This window comes from Pieris napi, chromosome 12 (genome assembly GCF_905475465.1).
Source record: "Pieris napi chromosome 12, ilPieNapi1.2, whole genome shotgun sequence".
Lineage (NCBI taxonomy): Eukaryota > Metazoa > Arthropoda > Insecta > Lepidoptera > Pieridae > Pieris > Pieris napi.
The window spans coordinates 2,271,420-2,289,409 of NC_062245.1; the positions used below are offsets into that span (position 1 = coordinate 2,271,420).

General features: G+C 34.2%; 1 protein-coding gene across 2 annotated transcripts; it reads right to left on the bottom strand.

Moving 5' to 3' along the window:
- Positions 1 to 552: 552 nt before the first annotated feature.
- On the bottom strand, positions 553 to 17,882 carry LOC125054270 (adenylosuccinate synthetase). 2 transcript variants are annotated; one of them, XM_047656025.1, is made up of 11 exons: positions 17,624 to 17,882; positions 15,067 to 15,169; positions 9,796 to 9,929; positions 9,024 to 9,169; positions 8,140 to 8,345; positions 6,348 to 6,502; positions 5,815 to 5,939; positions 5,301 to 5,427; positions 4,417 to 4,537; positions 2,313 to 2,407; positions 553 to 2,273 (listed from the first exon to the last, which is right to left on the bottom strand). In XM_047656025.1, the coding sequence occupies exons 1-10, from the start codon at positions 17,798 to 17,800 to the stop codon at positions 2,355 to 2,357; spliced, it is 1,347 nt and encodes a 448-aa protein (XP_047511981.1). In that variant the 5' UTR covers positions 17,801 to 17,882; the 3' UTR covers positions 553 to 2,273; positions 2,313 to 2,354. The 2 variants fall into 2 exon arrangements, with proteins under 2 accessions (XP_047511981.1, XP_047511980.1); XM_047656024.1 differs by having other exon boundaries at positions 553 to 2,407.
- Positions 17,883 to 17,990: the final 108 nt, after the last annotated feature.

Genomic DNA, 17,990 nt, shown 5'->3' on the forward strand with positions numbered 1-17,990 from the left:
CAATGTGGTTGAATCGATTCCCAATAAAATAATAGTTGTTCTGGCGGCCCTTTCGCCGCTTGTCATAATATTAGTGACATTAGAACAGAATTTCTGCTTCACTGCAGAGTTCGAACGATTCATAGCAACATTAAGGTATTGGTACGAGCTAAGGCTGTACTTTCGTAATTTTATAAGCGTGGCGATTACCTAAATCGTCGGAATAACGCCCAAAGAGCATTTAAATTTATAGCATTTTCATTATAAGCATAGCATTCTACATTGATCTAGCTTTTTTTGTTGTTGTAGGGGAGTAAACAAAGGGTGAAAATAATAGCCTCTATTATTTAAAGCATCCCGTTGACCCAGTATCTATACAGGTACTAGCAAACTCGGCGAACTCCGTTTCGCCACCAGATGGCTTCGTTTTATGTAACATTTCGTTTGGTGATCCCGCTTTTCTGTTGAAATTTTTCCTAAATTTTCTTTGCTATAAACCTCACGGAGCCCGAGACCTTTCCAACGAATGCAAAACCCGACTTATTTTTAAATAGTAGATAAAAAACAACACAGTAAAAGAATAAACCATGATTTATTCGAATAGTAACTGTAATGAAATATTTACAATTAAAATAGATATCACATAAAACACACATAGAAAGAATGTAAAAGAGAAAACGATGATTCATAAAAAAATACAATTCTTTGGAATGGGAAAAATTATATGAAACATGTACGAGGCACAAACAAAATTTGTGCTCAAATACAGCTATATAAAACAAGAAATAATTAAGATTTTAATTCTACCCTCAAAACATTGTTTAATATTGCGATCCCTTTAGTTATTTTAAAACGAATTATGTGTGACCTGTACAATATATATTGTAACTCGTATATATTATAAACATACAGATTTTTAGACTTTAGCATGTATTGATCTAGAACTTAAACAACTAATCTATGGTTCAATTACAGTGTAAAGTACTGCAAATGTTTAAGTACTGAATTAAGAACAACTTCAAGATTAACCCACTTTTATCGGTTTCTATAAACAAGGAATTGTTATAAAATTTATGAAATATATTGAAGCCTAAAGTCTATTGATTAACAATTTAGGAACCTTTATTACACATATACTGTTTGCGTAGAAAAAAATCTAAGATGTCACCGTACGAAATAAGCTCGTAGCTTATACCGAAACTAAGCTAGTCTGTAATCTGGTCTCAATACGAAATTTGTGATATTAACTATGTTCTTCAAACAATAAAGAAAGACGATCAAGTAAATATTGATTAAGCACCATATGTAGAAAATTGTCATCAAAATATAAAAGTTTTCGAATTATTAAATCTTCAAAAAATTTCAACGAGATAATTCCAAAATATATTTTAATTTGCATGTTAAGTACAGTTGCGTTTACGGCCAAATCAGTTACATATACCCTCAAAAATCGCATCGCAAATGCTTTGCATGTAGACTAACGTGTTTTTTTTATATAAAATTAATACATGCGTAATGCTAATGAATTTGCTAATTGTTCAGTGACAAGCGCTTTGCGGCCAGGCTGTAGATTTTCGACCATTTTGATTTCTTACGTATTTTTTTGCCAAATTCCACTCACGGAACAATAACAAAATGTTAGCGCAATCAATGGATAAGACAAATCGCAGATTTTCTAAATATTGTAAGAATTCAAGTTCCAGTAGTTCACACTGGAACTTGTATATGAATCTTAGCTTATCAAGTAGTGAAACTTTAAAATGATATATATTTTTGACGTATGCCGTTTGTGTGTGCAGGGCCTAAACCTTAAATCGTACTTATGGGTAGGCATTCGAGGCCCATAAGTTAGAAATAAAAAAAAATACTGTCTTATTAATGATCTTATTTAACGATAATCTACGTCTTGGACGTTGTTAAAATCACATTTAAAAGTCCTCTTATATGCGGTGTGGGACAATTATTTATTTTCATTTGCAATTAATATATTTTCTATTATATTTAATGTGATTTTTCAACTACCAAAGTACAATTCTAGAAGCCCTTAATTTGATAAAAATCTGAACGCAGCGATGTCAAAAAACATTAAAAATTCGAGTCATTTTCTAAAAAATACAGATAAAATCAATGATTGCTTGTTAAAACCTCAAAAAAATATTTTAAAATTCGAGTTAATCGCTGCGTCCACAAATGTATATTTAGCTAAAAACCGACGCTGCATCTGTTAAAAATAACGTTTCAACGTCATAAAACGGGATGCTAACACAAAATGATTTTTTAATAAATTCCTGTATTTGAGAGTTATCAAAACAGATACAACGAACGCTTTGTATGTGACGTACGTACGCGTACGTACGAGGACGTAAAGTATGAATTTACGCCACGTTAATAATGGACTCCCTGCCTTGACCCACTCCAATGAATTTTACTGCAAAAAATATATTTTATTACAATAATTACAGGCTACTACACTTAAACTTTCACACTCGCTTACAGAAAAATTATACGTCGAACTGTAAATCTCCTTTTCTGAAGTTAATAATCTGTGAAACAGAGTCACATGTGTCAACTGTATACCATGGATCGACCGGTTAAAAGCAATAATGGAATATAATAATATACAGGGTGGCCAAAAAGTCGTGGATCAAACGCAAATAGGGGTTTTAATTCTTCCTATAAAGATATTAGAGCGACTCATGGCCATGTGTAATACCTTTTCAGAATCCCTATTAAATGTGCCAAATGTAATACAGGGTCACTTTTCGGTAGAGTAATTTTTTTCACAGTGGGGTCCGAAGTAAACAAAAAGTTATGATTTGAAAAAAAATTATATTGTATAACTTAATGTTATATTCAATACACTCAAAGAACAACTATAAATAGTATGTCTAACGCAAGAACTCATCAGGGCCAATCTAGTGGATATTATGAAAAAGATACGGAATATAGATATTTTCGAATTTTAATAAGAATTAGTAAAAAAAGTCAATTTTCTTATAAAAACGCAAAATAAATGAATGAAAATAAAAATCTACGTTCAATCAAGTCTCGATGATCTCCCACAAGCCATACAAACTACTAACTATGAGCTGGCAAAGATAGTTGACTGGAGTAATTACTTTGGTCTACTAATCAATCCCAACAAGAGTAAAGTAATAATTATTGGCAGCCCTTATTTCACGACGAGAATTGATTGGGCCAGAGTACCTCCTGTACATATCGACGGTGTGACTTTAAATATCAGCCGTTCAGTAAAAAATTTGGGGGTTTTAATTGATCATAATTTATCCTGGGAGCAGCATATTAAAGAAGTTAGCCGCAAATTGTATGGTGCCTCCAGTATCCTTCGACGTCTTAGTAATTTTCTTCCCTTTAGCACTAAAACCTCACTGGCTAAATCTCTCCTCCTGCCATTACTGGACTACGCCGATTCTTGCTCTTCCGATATAAACGAGGAATTGCTAAATAAACTGGATCGTCTCCAAAATTTCTGTATCCGATTTATATTCGGTCTAAGAAAGTACGACCATATCTCTCGTAAACGGCTAGGCTGGTTACCCATTCGTCAGCGACGCGATGTTCATGTTCTCCATCTCCTATATTCCATTCTGTTCAACCCTAAAACTCCTTCCTATCTCAAAAATGATTTAAAATTTTTGGGATCCCATAACTATAGCTTACGCTCTTCCGAAAACTATATCCTTGAAATCCCGTGTCATAACTCCTCCTTTCTTGGCGAATCCTTTAAGGTCTCTGCAGTTAAGCTATGGAACGCACTTCCAGTCCCTATTCGCTTAGCTCCTTCTCTATCTTCCTTTAAATCTCTTCTTTACAAACATTACCTGTCCACATCGTATCCCTAACTTTAATAATATGTACCTACCAATCTGTCGAGAGACTGATTTTAATTTAGGAAATTAAAAATGATTCATGTGCATTTTCTATTATTATTATTTTCTTTTTTCATGTATTCTTTATTAGTTTAGTTTGTTTTTTGTTCCTGATAAGTTTCTTTTTCTAAAAAAAACTAAATATAATACATGTATTTTTGCACTTCTTGCCTTTCTTATGTAATTTAATACTTTTTTTTTTTTCTCGCAGTGGTTGCCTGGTAGAGATCGCTCGAAAGCGATAAGGCCGCCAGTTGCTCTCCTTTTTATTTAATTATGTCAATTGTACTATATTAATGTATATGCAACGAAGTGTTAATAAAATAATAAAATAAAATAAATGATAACTCTGCAGGGGTTGAGCTTAGAGACGTCCCGTAGAACAATTTTTTGCAGCTGATGACCTCATCTATCCCCTATTTGCGTTTGATCCACGACTTTTTGGCCACCCTGTATATTACTTCCTTCATGTAATCTTGCTTTCAAACAATAAATATTATTAAGATGAAATCAGAGTTAAATTTCTCAATAAAATGTAGGCACATACCGGGTATCTGTAAGTATTCCTGTATTATATTGACGTAGTGATGCGCTTGCGCCGGCAAATGTTTTAGCTCCCGTATCGCCGCTGTGCTGCATTTCCAGCCCGGTACTGTTATGTACTCCACCTTAAAAACAATTTACTTTAAATGAGCAAAGAGAAATTAAAAATTATTTTATTGTCTCTGACAAATTTGGTTAGGAAGTGTTCAAGTATTACGTAACGAATTTTTTGAAGGGGGGGGGGGGGGTTTCCTTTTGTAAAACATTACGATGCGGGGCGAGGTCTGATTTACGCGTTATTGTTAATATTATTTTCGACTTTCCAGTACTTTACACCACATAATGCTAAGTTCTTGGTATATAAAGAGTCACTGGGTGGTTACGAAGCATTACTATTGGGTACAGAAAAACGTTACGGCACGTAACATGGGGGGGGGGTCCATAATCTCCAAAAATTGCGTGACGTTATACTTGAACGCTCCCTTACCAGTGGTGTTGGTTTCGAATAAAGGAGAAAAAGAAGAAAGGTTTGTACTTTTATCTATGTTTACAACAAGCTCAAAAACTGGACCGATTTTAAAAATTATTTCACTATTAAAATCCTGTATTATAACCGCTACTTAATATATAATAATAGAGAGATAGAGTATTGCCTCATACGAATCATAATTCAATAAAGATATTAATAATAACACTAACTGCTTTGACGTCATAGAATAAATACTAAATTATTTGCGTAGATGTGACAAGCCAATATGAATGTCATGTTTTGGATACTTTAAGTATTTTTCCACTTTGTAAGCAAGATAAAACGACATCACTATTTGAGAAAATCGGTAAAAATAAAAATAAATTATAATATTATAGAATACTTAAAAATTATTATACCTCAACAGAGCTAAGCTCGGGCATCGATGACGGGAAGTAGTCGAGCTTTTTTCCGTTAAGTTTATAAGCCACGCCCACTTTGATTTCCTCCAACGTGTCCAATATGTCTAGTTTCGTTAGGCACAATCTGATAGAATAAAAAAAAACAAATTTTAAATTATTTAAAAAATACGTAACTTTAATATAACAGAAATGTAAGTAATATAAGTTGGATATTGATAAATGTCTATTTATTGTACCAAGATATAATAACATATTGCTAATTAAAATCATATTACTACGACTGTTAAATAACACTTTTTTTTAAATAGAAAAGTGGGCAAACAAGCAGGACGCTCATCTGATATTAAGTGATATTGCCCATGAACATAGCCCGAAGGCTCGCAAGTGCGTTGAGGGCCTTTTAAGAATTAGTACGGAAATATTTTAGTGTGCAGTTATGTAAATAAAATAGATATTTATGTCTTTACTTGTTATTAAAATACTTTTATAATGTCTGTAAGAAATATCTTACGAGGTATATCCATTGACCGTGGCGGTATATTTGACCACGACGAGGTCAAGCCAGCCACACCGCCGCAGCCGCTTCGTGGTCACACCGTACTCATGACCACGATCTTGTAATAACCTGCCAGTTTCCTGAAAATCCACAACACTATTAACGCCTACAGCTTACAACTATATCTTATATATAAATCAATGGCGCTATAACCACTTTTGGTCTGATGATCATATTTTTTATCTAATAGGCAAATATCCTCTTATGCCTGACACACCGTCGGCTTTTTGGGTATAAGACATGTCGGTTTCCTCACGATGTTTTCCTTCACCGTTCGAGCGAATGTTTAATGCGCACATAGAAAGAAAGTCCATTGGTGCACAGCCGGGGATCAAACCTACTACCTCAGGGATGAGAGTCGCACGCTGAAGCCATATTTATGTTTATATAATTTTTAATTCAGTTAAATATGTGTAGTACCGCGAGTACTACACATCTGAACTACACTAAAATATATTTTCGTTATAAAATTACTAAAAATATCTCACATCATGCAGCTCTGTGGGGAAAGGCCCATCTCCGACCCTTGTTGTGTATGCTTTCACAACTCCCAATACTTCGCCAATTAGTTTAGGCGGAAGGCCTAGGCCCGTACAAACACCTCCAATACTGCAATTCGATGACGTCACGTAGGGGTATGTACCTATAAATTTATTAAGAGATGGTTAGAACTTAGTCTTGCGTTATTCTGTGCCTCCCGTCCATAGCAAAGGGGGGTGTTGGGTTTTAGTGTTTCTTTTTATTTATTGGGCAAACGGGCAGGAGGCTCACCTAATGTTAAGTGATTCCACCGCTCGTTGCCGGCCTTGGTACGCTCTTTTCTTGAAGGAGCCTTTTTTTTTATAGAACAGGGGGCAAACGGGCAGGAGGCTCACCTGATGTGAAGTGATACCGCCGCCCATGGACACTCTCAATGCCAGAGGGCTCGCGAGTGCGTTGCCGGCCTTTCAAGAATTGGTACGCTCTTTTCTTGAAGGACCCTAAGTCGAATTGGTTCGGAAATACTTTAGTGGGCAGCTGGTTCGACGTAGTGGTGGTGCCCGGCAAACTACCTTAAAAAACGTTATTGTAGAACGACGTCGAAGTGATACGGGTGGAATATATTCTGCCTTGACGTACGATGATGAATTTTAGCTACAGATATTAATCAGGGTAGGGCATTGGAACTCACGGACCGACCCCCCACACTTATATACATACTATAAACATTTTTTACCGTTTTTCTTGAGTTACCTATTTTGGAGACATAATGATAATAACATAGATGTGACTCAAATTAAGCTGACACTGCCATGTGGCACACTTTTTCAATAAGAGACGCACAGCGCATATTACGTGACCCGATATTTGTCCCTTTGACATGTGTTCTAAATAGTATACTCGAAAATAAACTCTAAATTGGAACCTTCAATTTTTAAACAAAATATACGAAACAGAAAACATAAGTCAATTAAGTACATGAATGGATAAATAAAAAGAAATCTGAAATTAAACGAACTACAATTTAAAAAAAAGGATCTTTACTACTCCTAAATAAAGTCAAAGTCCTCTCGCTTCCAAAATTTTCCCTTTAGATAAGGTGGAAAATGTCAACATCGTCATAATCGCAGATAATTCGTGTTCGTACAAGGTACATGGGACAGTTGTGAATAGTAGCATACGGGGGAAGAATTCTTAAAAAAGAAAAATGTGTGCGTGTACTAGGTGTACACACGTAAGAAGTGAAACTTCTTTATGACCTTATTTTTCGAAAAATGATCTACTATATGCAACTTTACAGAAATTGGTTAAATAAAGTTAAATTAGATAAAGTTTAACAAAAGGCTTTTATTATCATAGACATGAATACAAATACAATTATTTCATTTTAACTTATTACTGTACTACTATGTAGTACTAAGATTATTACAGAATTTCATTAATTGTAATAGAATTATTAGTATTACTATCATTGTTATCGTTATTATATATTTTTGTTACTAATGGCTTCGAATCTCTTCGGATCAACCGTGGTAGGGACAAGAAAAAGATGGCGCGTAACCGAAAAATGTGACAAATGTGTGTAAATTTTTTTTCCAACGCCGATAAAGAAGTTTGACTTCAAAAAGCAACATGGCGCGTAACCTGCTACAAAATTTCTCCCATACGTCGATAAAGAAGTTTCACTTCAAAAGATAGCGCGTAACGGAAAAATGTGACGCGTAACGAAAAAATGTTACACTAAATTTTTTTCCAACCCCGATAAAGAAGTTTCACTTCAAAAATTTCGTAAAGACATACCAAAATCAATATCCAGCATAGCAGCATTAGCCCCTTCCACCAGCACTTTACTTCCACTGCTGATCTCCTTGTGCAAATAAGTCACAGTGTCTTTCACCAGGGGTCGTATTTTCTCAGCATACTCCTTGTACTTGATCAGTTCACCCTCAATATCTACCTCAAGTGAGGGAAACATACGTTTGTACGTTTCCGCCAATGTTCGGAATCTAGAATAAAAAATGTATAGAAGTTTCTTTTGACCATCCATCATTCAACCAACAGAGCCTACCCGAATTAATTATCTTAGCAAGTCCAAAGTAAAATATGTTTAAGGTAGGTATATTGTTTTACAATAACGGTGAATTTACACATTAAAAGCTTCCTTAATCAAATAGTCGGCATCTCTTTCACAAAACTTTCAATCTGACAACTCTCCAACAAGAATTTTATGTTTCACTGTGCTACTCGTAGCACGTCTGGAAGAGATCGCTAATAAGCGATAAGTTGTTCCATTCATAAAAACAAAACCTGGTCTACGGCCCTTAAAATAAAAAATGTGTATTATGGAATCGGCAAAGAAGACAGAGGGTGTAGGCCGAGACAAAAAGCCGGCGTAAAAAACCTCTCGGTACTCTTTTAAAATAGCAAATCATCATACAAAATGACTATGTCAAACAACACTTATTTCAAAACAAATATCGCAATTTGTATGACTCAAAACTTAGCGATTAAAAAGAGTGGCGGAAATTTTCTTGCTCGCTCTACGCCCATGACTTGCGAACTGGTAGTAAATGTAAAGTTACAATTAATTTAACTTCTTTTTTGATGTTCATAAGTGTACTTGTTTACCTATATGAATAAAGATATTTTGAGTTTGAGTTAAAGGGTAAATAAATAACACTCACTTTTCCTCAAACATTGTGAAATCGCCCAAGAGGTCGCCAATTCTGATGCCATTTCTTGTGGCCTTTGAGGAGTAAGTTGGACCAATTCCCTTTTTGGTTGTGCCAAGGGAGTTCTTGCCCTTTTCCGCCTCTTGGAGACCATCAACCTGCGCGATGCATATTTATTGTAAGATAATTTTTAAATCACGTTTTTCGTTTACACGATATTACAGATTTAAGTAAATTAATGTTTTAAACGTTCTCCATGACTTTAGAAACGTGAAATTATATAAATTCTCATTTAACTTTATGTATAAAGCTGTAATATTTATGCATTACAAAAATTTTAACTCAATATTAAATTGAAATTTTTCGTTATGCTATGGTAAATCAAATAAACATATTAATAACACTGATTGAAAAATGTTTTACTGTCACGCTTTGCAATGATATCGTGTATTATTTATTATTAAAGAAAATAATATAATATAATAGAAAATACGGAAATAAATAAAAATGTATCCACAATAACCAATGGGGCACGACAACCTCCTAGATCTGCGTCTCAGATTTCTGTATCTATTTCGTATTCATTTGTTTTTTCTAATAGGCATGTAGGTGATCAACCTTTTATGGGTCTATGCCTGAACTGATGCCTTTTTTAATAAAACATTAATAATAGAATTCACTTGTAAACACACTTTAGTTAACCGAGAGTCTTCAAGCAAAGGGTTGAAATGAATTTAATCATACAAAATCACTAGTGAGTGCTCTCCATAGATGACAAAATTACCTGCTGATGAACGTCAAAAACCAGGTGCGCACGATCTGAAATAATGAGTCGGTCCTGCCAATCCTTCATCCCCTTCAGCTCGTTTTTCTTCAGCTCCTCGAATAGTCCAGGCAGGTGGATCACGACACCATTGCCTATAATGATAAACTAAATGACAACATGACCGTTCTTATAGGCTTAGTAAATAAGCTGCGAAGTTCGAAAATTAAAAAAAAAACATTCTTTTTGACCGACTTCAAAATGGAGGTAGATATAATTCAACGTGTATTTTGTCATTATAAATTCTATAATATGTAGGCAATTCTGTGGCAAAGTATAGTATTATTTTATCTGAACTAGGATCTGAATTCCACTATTTGACTAAAGTCTCACACATCACAGTGTAGACAGAATTTGATAGAAAGAGTAGTGTAAAAGAGCGCATTTAGATTTCCTATTCTTAAGGTCAGGATATGCATAGGTATAAGGCAAGATTTAGAATCGAGACTTAACTCTAAGTATGTAATGTTAATATCAAAATTTCCACTCGGCTCTGATCAACCAATATTCGTGCAAACAGCCTGTCGAAATAATATTACAAAAAACCTATGAACCTACGATAATTGCTCAAATAAATAAAAGACCTTGTAAGACAATTCGAAATTTAAAAACTTTCCTAACGAACTTAAATCATGTCACGGAAAAAACCTCCGTACCGATACACGACAGGTACGAGAAATTACTTTATAATAATCTCCATTCAATCATACTATTTGCATTAAAATTTATGCTAATTCAAGAGAATCATTATTTAGGTTGATTGTTACATGCGATCTATACGATTGGATTTGTACTGAATTTCTGCAATATCAGAAATTCACAAAGTACATCTAACATTCAATTATTTTTACAGTTATTTATAGAAAACACAATACTATGTGAATTCTCTGACAGCAGTGTTGGCCTAGTGGCTTCAGCGTGCGACTCTCATCCCTAAAGTCGTGGGTTCGATCCCCGGCTGTGTAGCAAATGAACTTTCCTTCAATGTGCGCATTTAACATTCGCTCGAAGGATAAAGGAAAACATAGCGAGGAAACCGGCTCCCCTTAGACCCAAAAAAGTCGACGGCGTGTCTCAGGCACAGGTGGCTGATCACCTGAGGCCTATTAGACAAATAATCATGAAACAAATACAGAAATCTGGGGCGAAACCATAAAAGTTTGTAGGGCCACAGATTTTTTTATGAGAATACTCTAATCTGTATTTAGTATTTTCATTAAAGCCCTTTTAGGTCAGCGCCAGTCCTGCCTAAACGTCCCAGTAAGTGTCCAGTAATGTCCAAGATATGGAGTCAAGTATGACATACAACTGTCCTTTAGTGCGTGGGATGACAATCTAATCTACCTTGACTATCAACGTGATTTGAGAACTGGCACTAAATGTAAAGTTAGAAGCATTTCATATACATTTTTTTTGACGTTCATAAGTGTACATTGTGTTACCTATATGATTAAATGATTTTTGACTTTTAACGTGAATGCCTAATCGATTTAATACATAAAAATACATATCTATATTTTCCTAAAGGATTTATTTTTATGTATGTCATACTTGATTCCATATCTTGGACATTCGCAAGGATGACAAAGGACTAATAAAAAAGAACAAAATATATTTTTGAAACTAAGATTTTTTTAGAACAGAGGGCAAACTGAAGACGTTGAGCAATTCACACACGCAATTCCACAGGGCTCGCAAATTGCCGGCCATGTTTTAATTATTTAGGCGTAGTAAGTGCTAAGTCTATACGTCAATATTGATTTCAAAAAGAGCCAAAACAGTGATCGGGTTATTTTAGCACCCCACATTAGAGAAAGAATACAAATAAGATCGCGGATGCCACGGAAAACCTAAGAAAGCCGATTAAATATTAAATATTATGTTACTTAATAATACTAAGATTATTATCAGTCAATACCTACTGTAACGCATTAGACTATAACCAGTAGTGTAATATAATCATAAGTAGTTCAAGTACTACGACATATATACATAGATTATAATTCTAATTCATCGGGAATTTTATGCCGTCTTGAAAGCCGTGCGCAGAAACCACGATTTCGATTTAAATATTGAATTCCAAGAAAATCATAAAATTAATCTTGTTTTATCGCTAGATATCATAAAGGATAGTTATTGATGTTTTAACTATTTTTTTATGTGATTTACAGTCAATAAATATTGAGATCGCTTAAAGACGGCCTCTTTATTAAACGTGGACTAAATATACAAGAAGCATAGTAACCATGGCAACTAATAGGACTAAAGTCTGCTTTATGTTTATAAAATTAAGTATTGTCACAAAACGAAACACTGATTATATGAATTAGGTCTTATCACTGTTCTATGCCCGTATCATTGACTCACGTGTTTACTGCACACTTCATGATATGGTAAGATAAAACATGTTGCATTATATCATCTATGACATAGAGTTTGCTTTATAAGGAGCGAAAACTATTTTATCCTCCATTGTTTATTAGAAGCATTTAATGTTTACTTCTTTTTTGACGTTCATAAGTGTACATTGTGTTACCTATATGAATAAATGATTTTTACTTTTGACTTTTACGCCCATGTGTAAGAGATCAGTGCTGGCCTAGTGGCTTCAGCGTGCGACTCTCATACCTTAGGGCGTAGGTTCGATCGCCGGCTGTGCACCAAGGGACTTTCTTTCTATGTGCTCGTATTTAACATTTGCTCGAACGGTGAAGGAAAACATCGTGAGGAAACCGACATGATGTCTTAGACCCAAAAAGTCTACGGCGTGTGTCAGGCACTGAAGGCTGATCACCTACTTGCCTATTAGATTAAAAATGATCAGGAAACAGAATCAGAAATCTGAGGCCAAGACCTAAAGAGGTTGTAGCGCCACTGATTTTTTGTTTTTATTTTTGAATGTGATCGTGATAGGCATGTTTTCCCCAATGTAAAATATTCATATTAAATTTTAATAAATTACGTGGTTGTAGTTGACATGTATGCAATAAGGAATTAAGCCTAAAATAGATCCAGCAGTCTTTAAATATTTCAGTAGTACTTAAAATTGTATACACCCTTAATAATGCACTATGCTTTTCATCAAACATTCAGTAGATACCTAAAGTTTGTTTTTGTTTAAAGAAAGAGTATAGTCCTCCCTCAAAGGCCGGAACGTACCGGGCGCCTCGTAGGCTCATTTGCCCCCTATACTATAAAAAAAAGTGCGTGCGTACAAAGTACACATGTCAGAAGTGAAACTTCTTTGGAAAACTAATTTTTAAGTCTTGTTCATATTTATACAAAGCTAAAACTTTAGATTTCCGAGACTTAGAGAGAGGGAAAAAGGAAGATATTATGCTAGGAATTTAATTGTCATTAAACACGTGGCATTTTAATTTACAATTCGTCATTTGAGATTTCAATACCTAAATTATTTTGCATGAAATATAAAATACTAATGTATATAGTATGTACGTAGGTTATGATGCAAGCGTTTCATACGCTGAAAATATTACGTAACGATGACACGCTAGACATCAAAATATTTTTCTTTTCATCAATTTTTTGCTTTCTACATGATTGTCAGTATTGAGCCGAGTGAGACTCACTCCCCAAGGACTCATTCAGAAACAAGACTTGAACTTTGATTCCCATATGTCAAAATGCAGTACATTTGTCTTTCGGAAATTCTTAACTCTCAAACAAATCTCAAGGTGCGAGTTTAAAGCCGTGCTACGCTCGTATGGACTTTTCGTACTGTAAAGCATCGTGAGTAAACTGGTATATGTTAAGGTGGGAACTGACCAAAGTTACGAGGTGTAATGTAGCATTCGCATCGAGCGTGTAACGCATCGAGCATGTTACGCTGTGTTTTAAAATCGGCGTAACATGCTCGTCAAACGTCTGTGCTCCGCTTTCGCCGCCAGTGTTCACGAGATGGCTGACAGCGAGGACGCGCTGTTATATTTGATTCTACTTAATTATTGTTTCATCCAAATTAAGAAGAAGAAAAAACGTTACTGGGCATTAAACTTATTTAAAAACAGAGGCGTATGTGGTGGTTTGTCATTGATAGCAACTTTGAAAAACCAAATGATTACTAGACAGTATAAAAATTTTGTACGCATGTCTCCGATCGATTTTGAAGAACTGTTGAATTTATTTGCTCTGGATGAGCTGGGTTCCACAACACTTCCTCATTTTATAGAAAAATACAGAGATTTTTCTTTGTCCCACTCCATGTTTGATTGATTAATTGATTGACGTGTGATTACTCGCTACGCGCGTGCGCTCGGGACGACATTTGACAAAGAGCGTACTGACCGAACCGCGTAACACTCAAAGGATTCGCCAAAAAACCGACAGCCGGGTGGAGCACTCAAAGCGAGCAACGAGCGGCTCGTTGCTCGCTGGTTTCCCCGTAACACGACGTACTGACTGCACGAATGCTCGCTGTGTAACATTACATTACATGTTACATTACACCTCGTAACTTTGGTCAGTTCCCACCTTTAGAGGTATAGAACACGTTATGCACTGAACACTTACTTGCCGATAAATGAAAAAGACAAGACTGGTAATGCATACATACTATCATTATTTACTATCAATTTACGTGCTAACGATACATTTTAATACGTAGAATATATTATTGCGTCGTCAGAGGCAATAAACCAAAAGCGCTGAAATAATAATAATGCTCCCTTGTACAAAATGTAACCACGTATTAAGAAACAATTCTTATCTGTGCATTTTTTGAAAACCATTGACAATAGTGCAATAATTTTAAAAATAGAACTCTCATAACACGTTAATTCCAAGAATGAAATTCCATTTGATTTGGCATCGGCCATTTTCTAAGAGCAACTACTCCCATTCACCTGTTATAATTAAGCCCGCCTTCTATAGTGGGGGTACGTAAAAACATGTATGTACGTTAAATATATAATTGAATAGCGAATAGGATGCACGTCACACGCCACTGGCGACGCTTCAAGGGGACGTGTAATGCATTATTATCCAAGCGTAACCAATGTACTTATTTTTATAGCTTGTGTCCAATATGATTAAAGTTTTAATTAGAAGTTAATTAAAACAATTTTTTATTTGTGTATTATATTATAGGAGTCGAATCGAATTCAGTCTAGAGATTAATTTCGACTCAAACATCAGCTTGGGATTTTTACAAAGATCATGAGAAATTGTTGGATAAGCTTAAGGCTCGAATAGCAAAAACATACAACATCTTACCAATGACCGAAGTACATTTTTGGTTGATGATACCGCTTGGAAGTAGATGAAAGTCGAATTCTTTCCCATCCACAACCACTGTATGTCCAGCATTGTTTCCACCCTGTAAAATGTAACACATTACTGATGGCTGATTTTTGACTTCTGAGCAAAAAGTCATTTTTTTTCTGCAAAAAAGTTTTTTTTTTTGAAATCACACATATTTTGATACATATGCTGCAGAAATTTTGTAACCTTCTACATGTAAAGTTTCTGATTCTCTTTACTTAAAACACAATCACAGATATCAATATGTATGCATGTATAATATATATGTACTTTATAAAATTGTTGTTTCACTAGTATTTGACCCAAGACAAAAAAAAGGGTGCGTACTTATGTACGCGCGTAAGAAGTTATACTTCTTTGGCATTATTAAAAATAGTTTTTGATTCCATGCAAATAATTAATTACATCTAAATAATCATAGACTGGAAAAGGAGTCATTATAGTCAATAATGTTTAGTTTACATTTGAAAAATTAAATAAATAAATATTTATTATTATTCTCTTACATTAAGTGTAACATAAATTCTATTATTATTCGAATGTTGTTTTTAAATTATGTCCAATGCCGTAGCATCTTCCGTGGGCAACTTCATTCTGTTAATTTTGTGTCACGGTGCGCGCGCATCGTAAAATTTCACTCTCATCAATTTTTCATGACGCGCCTAAAGTAGTATCTAACTTCAAAAAATGTGTAGTGGCAAGCAAAGCTACTAGTATATTAGACATCTGAAAATACACTGACACTGTAGCCGTCTATACTTTGCCCTATAATTATCTACAGCTCATATATATTATTAAGAATTTATTTGAACTACAATTTAGGTTTCCTTTTAAAATTGCTCTAAATGTTGTTACCTATCGGCATATAAGCTCTTATAAGCTTATCAAAGCAGACAGTTCTTATTCCCACTTCTGATAAAAGTTCAATGATCCCTTATCAAATATTCTGTTAACCCACATATATATTTCCCCTAGTTCACGAATATGTACAAACACAATCTTGTTATACAAGCCACTTTGAGCTGAACACTAAGTACGTCCGCAAAACTAGTAAGTGCAATGCACAAATTGACACCCTCCCTATGGAGTATACAGAAGATAACTCACATACTAATTTAAAATAGGTATTTCATTTAATATAATCAATAAAATATTTATTGTTATGACTATTATTAAAATCTTAAAGTAGGTCAAAACTCACTGTCATCAAAACTATATTAAAATATAAACATGATTTGTTAACCGATTCAATAATGATAATGTTGTATAAATTTAATTTACTATTAAGCAATACTTGAATAAAATGAATGTACCATGGAAATAAGACCTTGGTGATTTCTATTGTATTGTGTAGTTTTTGTTAAGCATTATGAAATCATAAGTCACTTTTAAGACTTTTTAATTTGTCGTAAGTAACAAATTTGAGTATAACTAGACTTTATTTCTATCTTATCTAACTCTAAAAATAATTAATTCACATTAATATGTCTGTGTGTAATTTAAAACTTTGTAGTGCATGCAAGACTTGAGCATAATCGGTAAATAGGCATTTTTCATAACACAGATAACCCCTGTTTACCTAATACAACATACTCCTCATTACACTCTTTAAATTTTGAGTTGAACTTTTAATTGTCTATTTCTAAGTGTTTACATATTTTCTATTTTATGGGAATTTGTGTTAATGAAGATTTTATTTTTATTATGTAATTAACTAAAACAATGATGTTATCAATGGAAACTAGTTTTTGCTGTTTTTTACATTTCATGTTATCATGTTCAAGGCTATTGCAGATACTAAATTTCCTTAAAATATTGTGAACATAAAGCCATCATGTTAACTTATACCTAAATAAGTATTGTTATCTTATGCAATTGAAAGTCAGTTTAATACTGTAGCCACCAGAATCATCAAGTATAAAATTTTTATTAATAAAGTTTTCGGTTGGCTACCAGATAAAATGGCATTAAACTTATATAAAACTATTAATAAAACAGGAGCCATGACAATAAATGACCCAGGCCTTGGCAAAAATCCACAATTTTAGTTTTATTTAAGTCTGCTATTTACGTTTTAAAACGATACGCTTGAGATAATTCAGGATCACATGATCAAAAACATATGTAAATGTTCGCGGGAATTGTTGTATTGTTACGTAATTGAACAAGAATTAGTATAGACAGATGAAAATCAAGAGATTCACACAGTTTGCCAGAATTAATTTGAATACGAAATATTGTTTTCAAACAATTTGGCAAAGCGCCAAAGAAAAAGCTAAAAGAAACAACAATAGTCACACAACGTTATTACGTTATCAGAAACAACAATTATCTAATTGAAAATATAATCAAAGTTGTCTAGGCTTTAAAACCTAACCTACAAACAAATAATAATGTAAACATTATAAGTGAACACGAACCGAATGTAAAATCTGGTGTCATTTAAATAATTAGTGGCAATTTATAGAAAGTGTTTACAAGTAAAACTATTAAATAAACAAATAAATACCTGGCACCGACACACGATATCGGAATTCAAAGCTAATAGGTCCACAACTTTTCCTTTTCCTTCGTCGCCCCACTGTGCACCCAAAACAACGGTTACTTTATTAGACGGCATGTTGGGTGGTGTATAAACACAATCGCCGTTTACTTCTGAATGCTTCGAATTCGTGATCGAAGCCATTTTTCAACGAAATGTAGATTTCGTTAGGCAAAGATAGGCGGCATGCGCGCGCAAGAGCCAAAGAGCAAAAACGTTTTTTTCTTACTTTTCCGACTTCGGTCACTACCATGACCTTCAAACTTCAGTCCTGCTTGCTGTCAGTTGTCAGATGCCACAGTAATGAAAGCTTGACTTTTGGATAATTCTATGA